This window comes from Orbicella faveolata, unplaced genomic scaffold (genome assembly GCF_042242905.1).
Source record: "Orbicella faveolata isolate gen_17 unplaced genomic scaffold, um_ofav_v1 contig_2, whole genome shotgun sequence".
Classification (NCBI taxonomy): Eukaryota; Metazoa; Cnidaria; class Anthozoa; order Scleractinia; family Merulinidae; genus Orbicella; species Orbicella faveolata.
This window is the reverse complement of record NW_028301547.1, coordinates 22,257,501-22,269,800: the sequence shown is the minus strand read 5'-3', so window position 1 is coordinate 22,269,800 and position 12,300 is coordinate 22,257,501. Positions and strand designations below refer to the sequence as shown.

General features: G+C 36.0%; 2 protein-coding genes across 2 annotated transcripts in view; one reads left to right on the top strand and one right to left on the bottom strand.

The window, feature by feature from the left end:
- Positions 1 to 12,300, bottom strand: part of LOC110040903 (uncharacterized) — a 155,730-nt gene that overhangs the window by 110,836 nt on the left and 32,594 nt on the right. The window lies entirely within an intron of this gene.
- Positions 1 to 12,300, top strand: part of LOC110040884 (uncharacterized) — a 44,765-nt gene that overhangs the window by 4,433 nt on the left and 28,032 nt on the right. Inside the window, exons 3-6 of the mRNA XM_089290318.1 lie at positions 1,543 to 1,594; positions 3,262 to 3,378; positions 3,500 to 3,619; positions 6,268 to 6,387. Coding sequence (XP_089146444.1) covers positions 1,543 to 1,594; positions 3,262 to 3,378; positions 3,500 to 3,619; positions 6,268 to 6,387 — 409 coding nt within the window. The remainder of the gene's footprint in view (positions 1 to 1,542; positions 1,595 to 3,261; positions 3,379 to 3,499; positions 3,620 to 6,267; positions 6,388 to 12,300) is intronic.

Genomic DNA, 12,300 nt, shown 5'->3' with positions numbered 1-12,300 from the left:
TCCATAACAATGACATTCCTAGCTTAAATTATTTCATGGAGATTGCTCTAACTTGCTGTAACTTGCTGTAACCTGAGTCCAGCTGGGGGACCCTGGGGAGGCCCCCAAAATTTCCCTTTTCTCTTGAACAACAAAAAAAGCATTTTGTTACTTGAACCTTCATCTATCCCTGTTGATGCATTATTTCAGTGTACTTGTCCATTACTAGTTGCTAGTTTTCTAGGCCATCTTTCATAGCATGTGACCGATAGTCTTTGTTACACTGTAGTACACTTCACTGATAATTTTATTGGTGATTTGACTGATGAATCAGCTTTGTGATTGCGTCCTACCCTGTAACGCAATGATGCTGTCACTCTACCGAACCCTTGTTTATACCATTCTTGGCGAGTAGATCATGGTCTTGTTTGATACTCTGATTAGCATCTTTTGAACTGAAGGATTTCCCTTTATTCTCTAACACCGATTGTTAATTTATGAAGAGAGATTGGATGTTCTCTAACTTGAGAAGACTGAAGTTCTCAGTGAAAAATGAATCAGCCGTAGGAAATTTGTTCAAGTGTTTTGTTGCAATATTCCCGATATCCGGCACAATTTTTAAATTTACTTCCCTATGTTCTTTCGAGCTCTTGCTTCATCAGTTTTACTACTTTAAGCTACTTTAGCTTTAGTAAAGTATTCTTCGGGTCAGGGTCGTAAACTTTTACAATTTTCATTTCATTCAGATTCTTTTTCCTAAACCGACCATGAACAAAGTTCTTTTAGGCAATAAAAATGGTGAGAGCAGGTTGTTTTTGCGCATATTGGAGATCGAGACAATCGGATGGAAAACATACCTGTCTAAAAGTTCCTTTATTTTGCCTCTTTGATTTATACGGCGACTTTTAAGCCAGAATTTCGATTGGCTGAGTGTCAATTTTTCAATGTTCTTCGCTCACACTGATGCCGGGAATATCATCAGATGAGAGATCGGCCTTTCTTCTTCGTTCGCCATGTTGCTTTATTTACCCCAAGGGCTATTAAGCCTCGTTTCGGTGCAACTTCCGGTTTTTTTCTGGAATTGGTGTATTCTGCTGTTTTGCGGGCACATATATGATTTGACATCTCCAGAACAACATGTTACATATCTGCGACAATATTATTACTAACGATAATATTTTATTGTATGAAGCTTCAATTTGTGTCATAAAAAGCCTCATCCAATTATTGTTAAATTTATATTCCGCGTACAGGTGCTCTACAGGAGGGCCTCAAAGTGGGCTCTTCATACTTTAAAAGGAAGGCGTAATGGCTTAGACCTGAAGAACAGTTCAGTTCTTTGTTTCTAATCCTCAGGTTTTTGGGTTGGGTCCAGTCTCACTGTTTTTTCTTTTAGATCTGACTTACCTTAGTGCTCTAGACTAAACCTAATATTGAAAATCTGGATCCTAAACTTTGGCTTAGTTAGCCAAAACCAAACATTTATGATGTGTACTACAGGCTCACATCACAAGTGACTTTGATGAAAAAGAAAACTTTGCTTATTATTACATGCATTTTCAGGACCACTCATCCTGGAAGTCGTGGTGATGGGAGACTCATTATTGAGGGCAAGGTTTGTAAACAAAGGTTTTGTAAAGCATAAACAAGTAAAAATTAGCCATAAGAAAGGACAACATTTCAGTGACATTGTGACACCATTTTCAAGTTCAAATGGAAAAAGATAAACTCTCAGAAAATTAGCTCAAGTTATGATAATCATAAAGAACTTTGTAATTACATGTGCAATGTCACGCAAATAGTTTCGCTCGACATTGCGACTTGACTGTAGCGTTGATAAGGTATTTCAGCCGGGAGAAAACTGCTGTCAAACGGTCACATTCTTCAGTAAAATACGACCAGCACAGTGACAAGCGATATGCAAGGTCAGGTAGCTGCTGATGCTGTGTCAGGTATTATAGTTAAAGTGGCGAAAATCATTTATTGCCTCTAAAGTTGAAGACCCGCAACCAACACCTGCACAAAAAGAGATTGACCCAACAGTCCAAATAGTCCTGCCCTTCAAAGACTAGGATTTGGCAGACTTAGTCCGTAAACAGCTGAAAGACCAGTGAGCTTGAAGACCCACACTGTTATTCAGTTTTTGTTGGTGATAAGCTCCAGCGAGAGCTAAAAGTGCATGAGATCAAACTACGTATTGTTAACCAACAGCATGTAATTTATAAATTTCAATGTGACTTGTGTGATGCAAGTTGTGTACCAATTGCACCAATGCGTGGCTGAACACACTAAACAGTCTTCTTCCATTGGCAGACACGTTATTACCGAACACTGTATTGTTCCAAAAGACCTGTACAGACATTTTTCCGTTGTCAGGAAGTGCATTAATAAGTTTGATTGTTTAGTGCATGAAATGCTGCTAATTAGAGAATAAACACCATCTTTCAATGTCCAGTCGGACTCAATTCAAGCAAAACTATATGTGTGATATTGCATATGTAATTACGAAGTATGTTAATCTTGAGCGAATTTTCTGACAGGTTATCTTTTTGCATTTGAACTTGAAAATGGTGTCACAATGTCACTGAAATGTTGTTCTTTCTAATCGCTAATTTTTACTTGTTCAAGGTTTGTAAAATTCTTATTAAGTTTTCCTTTTTACACAATCATTGTTTGTTAAATTTTTGATCTGCCACCTGATTTCTTTTAGTATTACCACCTTAGAACAATGCCCTTCTTCCCTCAAACACTTTTTTAAAATAATCCCATAAATACATAAATGCATAAATACATAAATATATAAATAACTTATGATACATAAATCAATAAATCAGTAAATCAGTAAATCAGTAAATCAGTAAATTAATCAATAAAGAGGAATTTGCAGTGACACATCCCACCGACAGGCTCTTCATCAACTGTTTCCAGATCAAATTGGAATTTAGAAGTGTTGGTTTTGTGGTGGAGGAAAACTGGAGAACCCACAGAAAATCCCTTGGAACAAGGCGAGAACCTGAACAACAAACTCAACCCAGTTATCACGCCAGGTCCACATTGGTGGGAGGCAAGCTCTCTCGCTGCTGCACCATCCCTGCTCTCCAAAGCAGAGATGCATTCTAGGGTTAAAATTGCTCACTCAAGTGATAAATATTACTAAGTGACCGGGTGTAAATAAGGCAAGAACATGTTTGTAAAGTGTGACCAACATAACCAAGAACACTTTCTGTCAGTAACAGCTGGTAAGTTTAAAAATTTAATTTATTCATTCTGTATTTACTGCAGGTATTTAATTGCTGCGTAGAGGATTTAAAAGAGTTAAATGTTCTTCGTCATGGACTATTTGGTTGGACAATATACCAGATGATACATAAACCCACGGGCCACATAATGGCAGTCCAGGTACATCTTAAATAAGTGTGGATCATAGACATTTGTGGCTGCTTTTTTTAATGCCATTCACGAGAAAGTGAGAAGTTTTAACCTTAAAGTTTATTTGTTGATTAATATACACTTTAAACAGAGAATATGGATTGGTGATGCCCCAAGTTATGAATATGAGTGGCTTTTACTGGATTTGGATGCCTTAGCAAACCTTAACAGTCCATATCTTCTGCATTATTATGGTGCATTGTTAAGAGAGGTATGTTAACTTGAGATAATTATAAGAAATTCCTGGCTTTACAGTTATGAACCTTATGTACAATTCTAACATAACAGTTTCCCTCCAAATGTACTTTTGGGTGTCCCTCAGGATCCCCTTACAATGTACTGTATAATTTTTGAAATTTAGTTTTGAAAGGGAAACTAGTGGTAATATGAAGGAACTGGAAATTTTAGTTTGGGGGATCAAGAGAATTCATTATTGAAGATGGATAAAGGAGCCAATGAAATGATTTAAAACTTCTTGTACTACAAAGTCTGAACACATTCCAATCTGACTTGGAGTGTGCAAAGGTAGGAACTTCTTCTGTGAACTTCTCTACAGAGGTTATTGGGTATCTGCTCTGTATGCCTTACCAGTGTTTCCGGCAGAGCGCGTCATTGCAGGAATCCCGCGTTACAATCAGACATGGCCCCCAGAAAAATGAAAAAAGGGCCAATTTGGCCCTTTCCTTTTACAAGACTGCAGACTTAACACAGGCATAATATTTTAAAAGCCATCCCAGGGCTGGAAATTGTGATCGGTACAGTTGCCAATGCAACAAACATTTCATCCTTGGCACCAAAAACTCTGGTTTAGTCACCATAGTATGGCATAATGGCAACTACATTTCTCTGTGTTGATGATCAATAACAGTTATTTTGTCACACATTATGTCCTAGAAATCATATTGAAAGATCTTTGTTTCTAAAACATTCAACATAAGAAAAAAGTCAATCTGTCCTTTTGCTTTGCTGTATTGATTCTCTCATATCGGAAAACTTCCAAATGGCTGACCAAGTTTGAAATCGCCCTATAACGCATTGCAAACCCTTGATCATTGACTACATCATGTAGGCCTAAGGATTGTTCTCTTGTAATGCACGGATCCTTCATACTAGTATCTGATTCAAAAGAAACTTTATTGAGTAGAAACCCTTCAAAAAGCACTTACTATTAAATTTTATCATAGATCCTAATAAACTGCTTTATTTCCCCTGGTACCCTGATGCATTTTTTCCTTCCGTAGCTTTCAGTTTATTGGCCCCGTTTCTAAAAGATTGGCCCCTAGAAAAGATCTTCAGGGGCCACTTTGGCCCTCAAGTAAAATTTTCTGGCTGAAACACTGTTTACCACATTTTTCTTCCAGACATTGAATTCTGTATCAAGGAAATTTCTTGGTCACATGGAAACTCTTTTCAAAAAGGACTAATTTTCAGAGCATACGTAAAGATCATTTCAAATCTGGCTTCAACATACCGGTATACAATCTCCCAAAAATGTGTGGTCACAAGACCATCTCGTACTAAAACGCTTTAAGTTGCTTGATCATGACATGGCCACCAGTCACATTAGATCAATCTTAGGCAGTGTTATCAAGTTTATAAAGATGAAGTTGGTTTGGAAGTTTAAATTATAAACATGGTTAAATTGTAGTCTGCATATTATGGTTACTGCTGTCTGTTTGCAGAATGTGCAGTTCCAAAAAATATCCATATATGCCTACCCCAAGGAAGGTTGACATTAATTCTAAGGGGAAGGGGGTTTTCAAAAGGCAAAAGTTTTTAAGGGAAGTATGAAGCCAAACCAGAATTTCCTGTGTGGTTGGGGTGGGGGTGGGGGGTTTGAAACTAAAAGAATTTCCATGGGAGGGGTATGGATATTTTGTGGAACAACAGAATGCCATGCCTGTAAGCAATCAGCTAATGAGAAATACACGACCGTGTGTGACATCACTAGCTTTGGCAAGTTCTTTGCAAGAAGGATGAAATAAACCAGCTGTTTTTTTTTTGTTGTTTTTTTAATTTGTCATGTGGTAGTTAAATTGTAATGTTGTGTTATTTATTAAAGTTGTTCTACTTACAAGAACTAACTTTTGTTTCTTTAACAAACAACTATATAATGGTATGGTTAACACTCCATTAACAAAAACCCAAGCCTCATGGCTGAAACAAGGATATTACCTGTCCTACTGGAAATCCCAAGAATTAAAATTTGGTTCTGAAAAGGGTAATGATTTTTTGACACTTAAATTAGCACGTCTCTAAAACAGTTTCAGTTTTCTACCTTAACAATAAGTGTAGCATTGTCATTCAACTAGATATCCTGACTTTTTCACCGAGTATCCTATTGTGGAGTTTGGGACATCGTTACTTTGTTACTCTTAAGCAACCTTTTGCCCATGATGGAAACCTTAGGGAGACTGAGCAGTTCCAGCGTTAAATACTAGCATTTCTGGGGCGGTTTGAACACTTAACACAAGCTGTGATTGAGCAATGGTTTCCGAAGGCAACCATCGACCAATCAAGGCTCACATTGGTTACCCAAACCATCACACAAGTCCTTAAGAATAATGATATCTATTCAAACTTAACTCCTGTTATTTTGAACTGTTGTTTCCCTTGAGGGCACAAATTAACAGGATTCAATGGCACCAATATTGCTCATAATCAAAGAGCATAATGCAAATCAGCCGTAACATGAATGAGCTGGCTTATTACTGGAACCTATTTCACACTACATGTAACCTGATAATAACTGGTCAACAAAGTTGTGTAACAGAGTTGCAGAGGTTTTGCCTGATATTGTTCTGTAAGAATTTTTTCTTCGTCATGCAATAAACATGATTCCATTATCTGATCAACCAGGGAGAAGTCTGGCTCTGTATGGAGCTAGTGAGAGCATCATTAAATGACTTGTGGGGAAGAGCATATGGCACACCTGGCAGAAGGATGCCTGAGGAGGTCATACGAGAAATAGCCATTGCTGTAAGTCATACTAACTTTTGTACTGTAGATCCCTGGATTAAAATAACTTCTTGCATCACATATTTATAGTAGGTCCATATTTATGGCAAAAATTACCCACATATATAAGATCTGTATGTCGAATTGACAGTTTCAAAAGGAATATTAGAAAAATGGACTTAGCAGCCACAGAACTGATAGATGACAATTGTGGACCAGATTGCATCTTATGTAGCTTTGAAGTTTTATACTTTTTTTAACAAAAATAGTATGTTTTTTCTTGTTTCTTAAATTTTGTGATGGAACTTTGTAATTATTATTACTACATATTTTTGTTATTATCATCATCATCATCCTCATCCTCATCCTCATCGTCCTCATTGTCATCATCGTCATCATCGTCATCATCATCATCATCATCAGCATCATCATCATTGTCCTCATGATCATCCTCATCCTCATCAGCAGCATCATCATCATCCTCATCCTCATCGTCATCGCCCTCATCATCCTCATCGTCATCGCCCTCATCATGCTCATCATTATCAATATTGTCACTATTATTATATCATGACTACCTAATTCCTTACATAACTTTGGTAGTGACTTTCAGTTTGACTCTGCAAATTTTTCTGAAAGTAGAGGATTTCAAAAATAAGAGATTTAGTACACATAAACTTTTTGACAAAATTACATGATAATGGACTTGAAAAACATTGCAATCTGCAAGCTTGCAATTCTGATTGGGGGCCAACTAAAGATACTGTATACTCATGTCTGATGTTAGAGGAAGAGAGTTGAAAGAAAATTATAAGCTAGAGGCCTGTTTATGAAGCAAGTTCTTTCAAAAATGTAAGCTATAAAACTACCAGAAACTCATCATGAATTTATTATAATTGTGCAGGATCATTTGAGACAGTGCCCAGTCTAATACTTTGTGAATATTGGACTGGCAGTAGAGCAATCTGATTGGTTGATTTTGATTACTAGTCCTCTGAACTGTATTAGTACTGCTGTGTAATAATGGATCATATTGAGTTGGTAAAATTGAAATTCCTGAGGAAATTGAAGGTGCAGTGTTCAAACAAAAAAACTTTCCATGGGATATAATTTATATTTATATATTTATTTACCAGCAACCAAGCCATTCACTTCATACTTAGGTCATGTGCTCAAACTTGTGCCAGGCCCATGTACATCTTACTAATTTGTCTCCAGAAAGGAACTATGCTTCATTATAATTTCAGAATAAACGTTTTCTTGGATCTGTTAAGTTTTCTTGTTAGAAGGCAATTGATCTGGTTATAGATATTGAGTTGTATTTAGTAATACTACTGGATTGTTATTTATAATGGAATATAATACTGGATGCATTATGCATTTATATCAATCTTCAAAAAGCTGATTAAAACTTCCAAAACTCAAGTGTGTTTTCAATCAATGAAAAAAAGGATTGTTATTTCATAATGATGGTATATAATACTGGATGCGTCATGCATTTATATCAATCTTCAAAAAGCTGATTAAAACTTCTTAAACTTTAGTGTGTTTTCAATCAGCTTTCCATATGAGTCAATGAAAAAAGGATTGTTATTTATAATTATAATGGAACATGATACTGGATGCATTATGCATTTATATCATTCATCATAAAGCTGATGAAAACTTCTTAAACTTTAATGAGCTTTCAAACAGCTTGCCTTATGAGTCAATAAAAAAGCCTACGTCAGTGCAATCATCCATACATCCAGAGCAACTAGGAGTATTTCCACTCCCCCCTAGATGGGATGCTAGCCCATCCAAGGGTTACCTCCAAGCATTAAATGCACTGGTACCTATTTATGCACCTGGTTGGAGAGAAGCACTGTGGGAGTTCAAGGCTGTGGTTCAAGGCAATGACCCCAGCCAGGACTCGAAACCATAACCGTTCGATCTGGAGTCCAGAGTAGTCTGCTAACCATTCGGCCACCGTGCTTGCACAAAAAGCTGATGAAACTTCTAAATCTTCAGTGTATTTTTCAACGAGTTTTCTTCACGAGTCAGTGATGGGTCGCACTGATTAAATCTAGTGCAAATTTTATTTCCCAAAAGAAGCAACAATCTGACAGCTGGTCATAGCACATCTTCAGTGATAACGAAGTTTGAGGAACGTTTTAGAAAGGTTTTGCCCTACATGTCAGCTTTCAGGAAACCAGTCTGTAGCTAGTCTGACAGGCAGGTAATCTCATTCCCAGATCTCTTGTGGACGAAGCTTCATCCACAAGAGATCTGGGAACAAGACTAACAGGCAGGTAGTTGTTAAAATAGCCAGTCAGAAAAGGGTCCAGTCAGTCAACAGGTTAAGAAGTTGGTCAATCAAGGAGTTAGTGAGTTAATCACGTAATGACTACAGTCTTGGACGAAAATGAGCGCTTCCATGGTTTTAAGCAGTCTCTGCTTTCACCACATTCCACCCTTAAAGCAATATTGATGGTTTCAGAAGCCTTCACCCAAGCATATCGAGAGTTCCGGACATTTTCATCAGGGGTGTCTGTTGTTTTGGTGTGAACGTTATGTGAAAACGCAGCAAAAAATGTGTGTGTATTAAACTACAAAACACTAGGTTTTGTGTAGAATGGAAAGGACACACTTGTAAAAGACATTGCTTGATGTGGCAGGCTTTCTTTCGCAAAGTTCCAGAATATGCTCCTGAAAACGTTCTCAAGTTCAGCTGTGCCGCTAAAGACACGTTCAAAGCCCAGGAGAACTCCTATATAAAAAGGACGTGGATGCCCATCAGAAACTTTGAAAAGAACCTCTAAGAGGTACGAGGATCCTGCTTTGTAGGCGTGGTTTGAATTTTTTTTCACCCTAATTCATGTGTTCTCACTTCTCCACTTGTGCTGAGACAACAATTTCTTAACACAACTAATTCAAGCCGATCTGAACTACCTTTCTCTAACAGAGACCTTGTAAAACCTGCGACCGCTCCGTTTTAACTTGCGAAGCACCCATGAAGAGTATTTAACATTGAGGAAAATTAGCAAAAACTAGTACGATAGGTAGTCATGTGATTTCGGGTGCAATTTGGAATTAATAAGCACAACCAACATTTGAATTCTGACAAATTGACAAAATATATTTAGACCGTTTTTGCTTGGGCGGTTTATTTTCCCATTACTGACCACTTGATATTCTTCAGAGAATTGTTCTTTTATCCATCTAAAAATTATTTATTCATTGTTTTGTAATAACAAGTTGATCGTATTAAAATATTAACTTAACAATAAATGTGCTAACCAGTTAAGCTTGTATTTTAATTTTTTTTACGATAACTGCAGAAATTCTTGCTCGCTCATTGGCTGATTTTCATTGTCAATAAGTGGACAGACACATGAATTTATAATTTATTATTATTACAAAGGTTTAATACAGAGAATAACTCTGAATTTAATGTAAACATTGAAGATCTTTTTGGTACTTTTCCAAGTTCAAGTACCTTGATAAAAAAAAAACTGAACTACACCCTCCTCTTTCTGCAGGATTATATTTATAAGAAAAAGCTCCAGAATGACTCACCATTTCTATTACTTTCCAACTTTATCAACAAAGTTAAATACAAATATAAACTTGAAAAAAAAATTTAATATTTGTAAAAGCTCCTCCATCTGCTATTCTTTAGATTTAATATAATTGTAATATAAGTATGATTGTACAGAAAGATTTGTTTTATGTTATTTTAAAAATAGGCTTAGAATAAGTGATGTAATAAGTGTTGTAAGTGTAAGAAATGATTATTAAAAAAAAATGAAATAAAAAATAATTTAAGCGATGTCTTGATGTCTTGTCGTAAAACCAAAATTTCATCAATTCTTGAGGCACAAAAGCCCTTGTGATATAATGTTATGTGTAGGTTAATGTCCTCCATTTTATTTTCTTTGCCTGATACCAGTGCACATATGACCCAAAATAACTGAAATGGAAGATGAAAAAACAATAAGCTGAAAAATTCTTGTAGTGTTTTGCTAGGCATTCACAGTGGACCCACTAGATCAGAGGAAACCCATCAGATGGAGTACTTATTAAGCACTTCCTCCAATGCAGATGCCCTACGGTAAAAGCCCGCATATGTTAGAACCTCTGGTTTTCAAGTTAGCCTCCAACTTTATTTGGATCTGTACATTTATCTAGTCATCATCATCATCATCATTTTATTTCTTATTAAAATCTACATTTTACAATTGGACTGGCCCGCGAATAGCTATGCTAGTCCAGGCTGGCCAGTCTATCAATAGTTACAAATTTTATTACTATTATAGAAAAATAGAAAGTTAGAAAAAAGAAAGTGAATAAAACAAAAAGAAAAAGTGGGAAAAGAATGTGATTTAATAGATAACATATTTTTTGTTTGTTTGTTTGATTATGGGTTGGGTTTTTGTTTTTTTCACTACTGCTACTGGCATTTTAATTTAGAAATGATCCTGCGAACCACAATGAAGGAATCTTCATCTTCGAGAACACTTAGTAGTTTGTTTTTAATTCTGAGTTTGAATGATTTCTTTGGTAGTTCTCTCAGAGAGCTTGGTATCTCATTCCATAGATTAGCACCAATTCTTGAAAAGGCTTTTTTTTGTATTTCAAGTCTTGAAGCTTTTATGTAAAAATTATCTGAAGTAGAAGAACGTGTGTTGTAAGAATGGACACTAGACGTTTTCGTAAATAAATTACGTATGTTAATTGGGGCAGAAGCAGTGTTAACGTCATGCATCAATTCAGATAAAGTTTTATAGTATAAAAAGTTCAGAGGCAAAATCTTAGCATTAATAAACAGGGAATGGTATGTTCATTTTTCTTTGCAAAGTACATGAAACGTAATACACGTTTTTGTAATATTGAGATTTTATTTAGGTAAGACTTATAGGTCTGACCCCAGACAGATAATCCATAAGTGATATAAGGAGAGATTAAAGACTGATATGTAATAGGGTGTGGAGAGGTACAAAGTGTCTTAATTTTGCAATAAGACCTACGGTTTTACTAATTTTTAAAGCGATATACTCAATATGGATCTTCCAAGAAAGATTAGAGTCAATTAATATTCCTAGATACTTAACGTAATCTTTGCCCTCTAGGGGAAAGTTCATATTCTTCTCATTGTCAAATGTGCTTATTTTAGGTTGAAAGGATAGTCTCTTTTGATATGGACAGAATATATATTGTATATTCTAATGACTTAAGGTTTCTGTCCGCATATAAGATATTGATGTCATGAGCTAAAAGATAGAAATTGAGTTCTTTGGAACAGGTGTAAATATCATTGATATGCAATAGAAACAATAATGGGCCTAATACAGAACCTTGTGGAGCACCACAAGTCGTTAAGGTTTTTTCAGAGATATGTGGATCAACTTGTGTTGTTTGTGTCCAGTCTTGCGAATAGGACGAAAACCAATTGTTTATTATTCTGCGAAAACCATAATGGTTAAGTTTATCAAGGAAGATGGCGTGATGTACGGTATCAAATGCTTTCTTTAAGTCTTTAAAAACACCACAGGAAAATATAAGTGGAAAATCTTTATTTATCTAGTTTTCAATGTAGTTTTAGTTCATTTTACATTTTATACTTTTTAGTTTATAACTGTTTTATAGCTTACTTTTGTCAATGTGCAGGGTCATATATTCGTGCAACTTGCACAATATCAATGTTTATTATTATTATTATTATTAGTAGTAGTAGTAGTAGTAGTGGTAGTAGTAGTAGCAGTAGTAGCAGTAGTAGTAGTAGCAGTAGTAGAGTAGTAGTAGTAGTAGTAGCAGTAGTAGTAGCAGTAGCAACAGTAGTAGCAGTTGCAGCAGTAGTAGCAGTTGCAGCAGTAGCAGCAGTAGCAGTGGCAGTGGCAGTGGTAGTGGTAGTGGTAGTGGCAGTGGTAGTGGTAGTCGTAGAGGTAGTGGTAG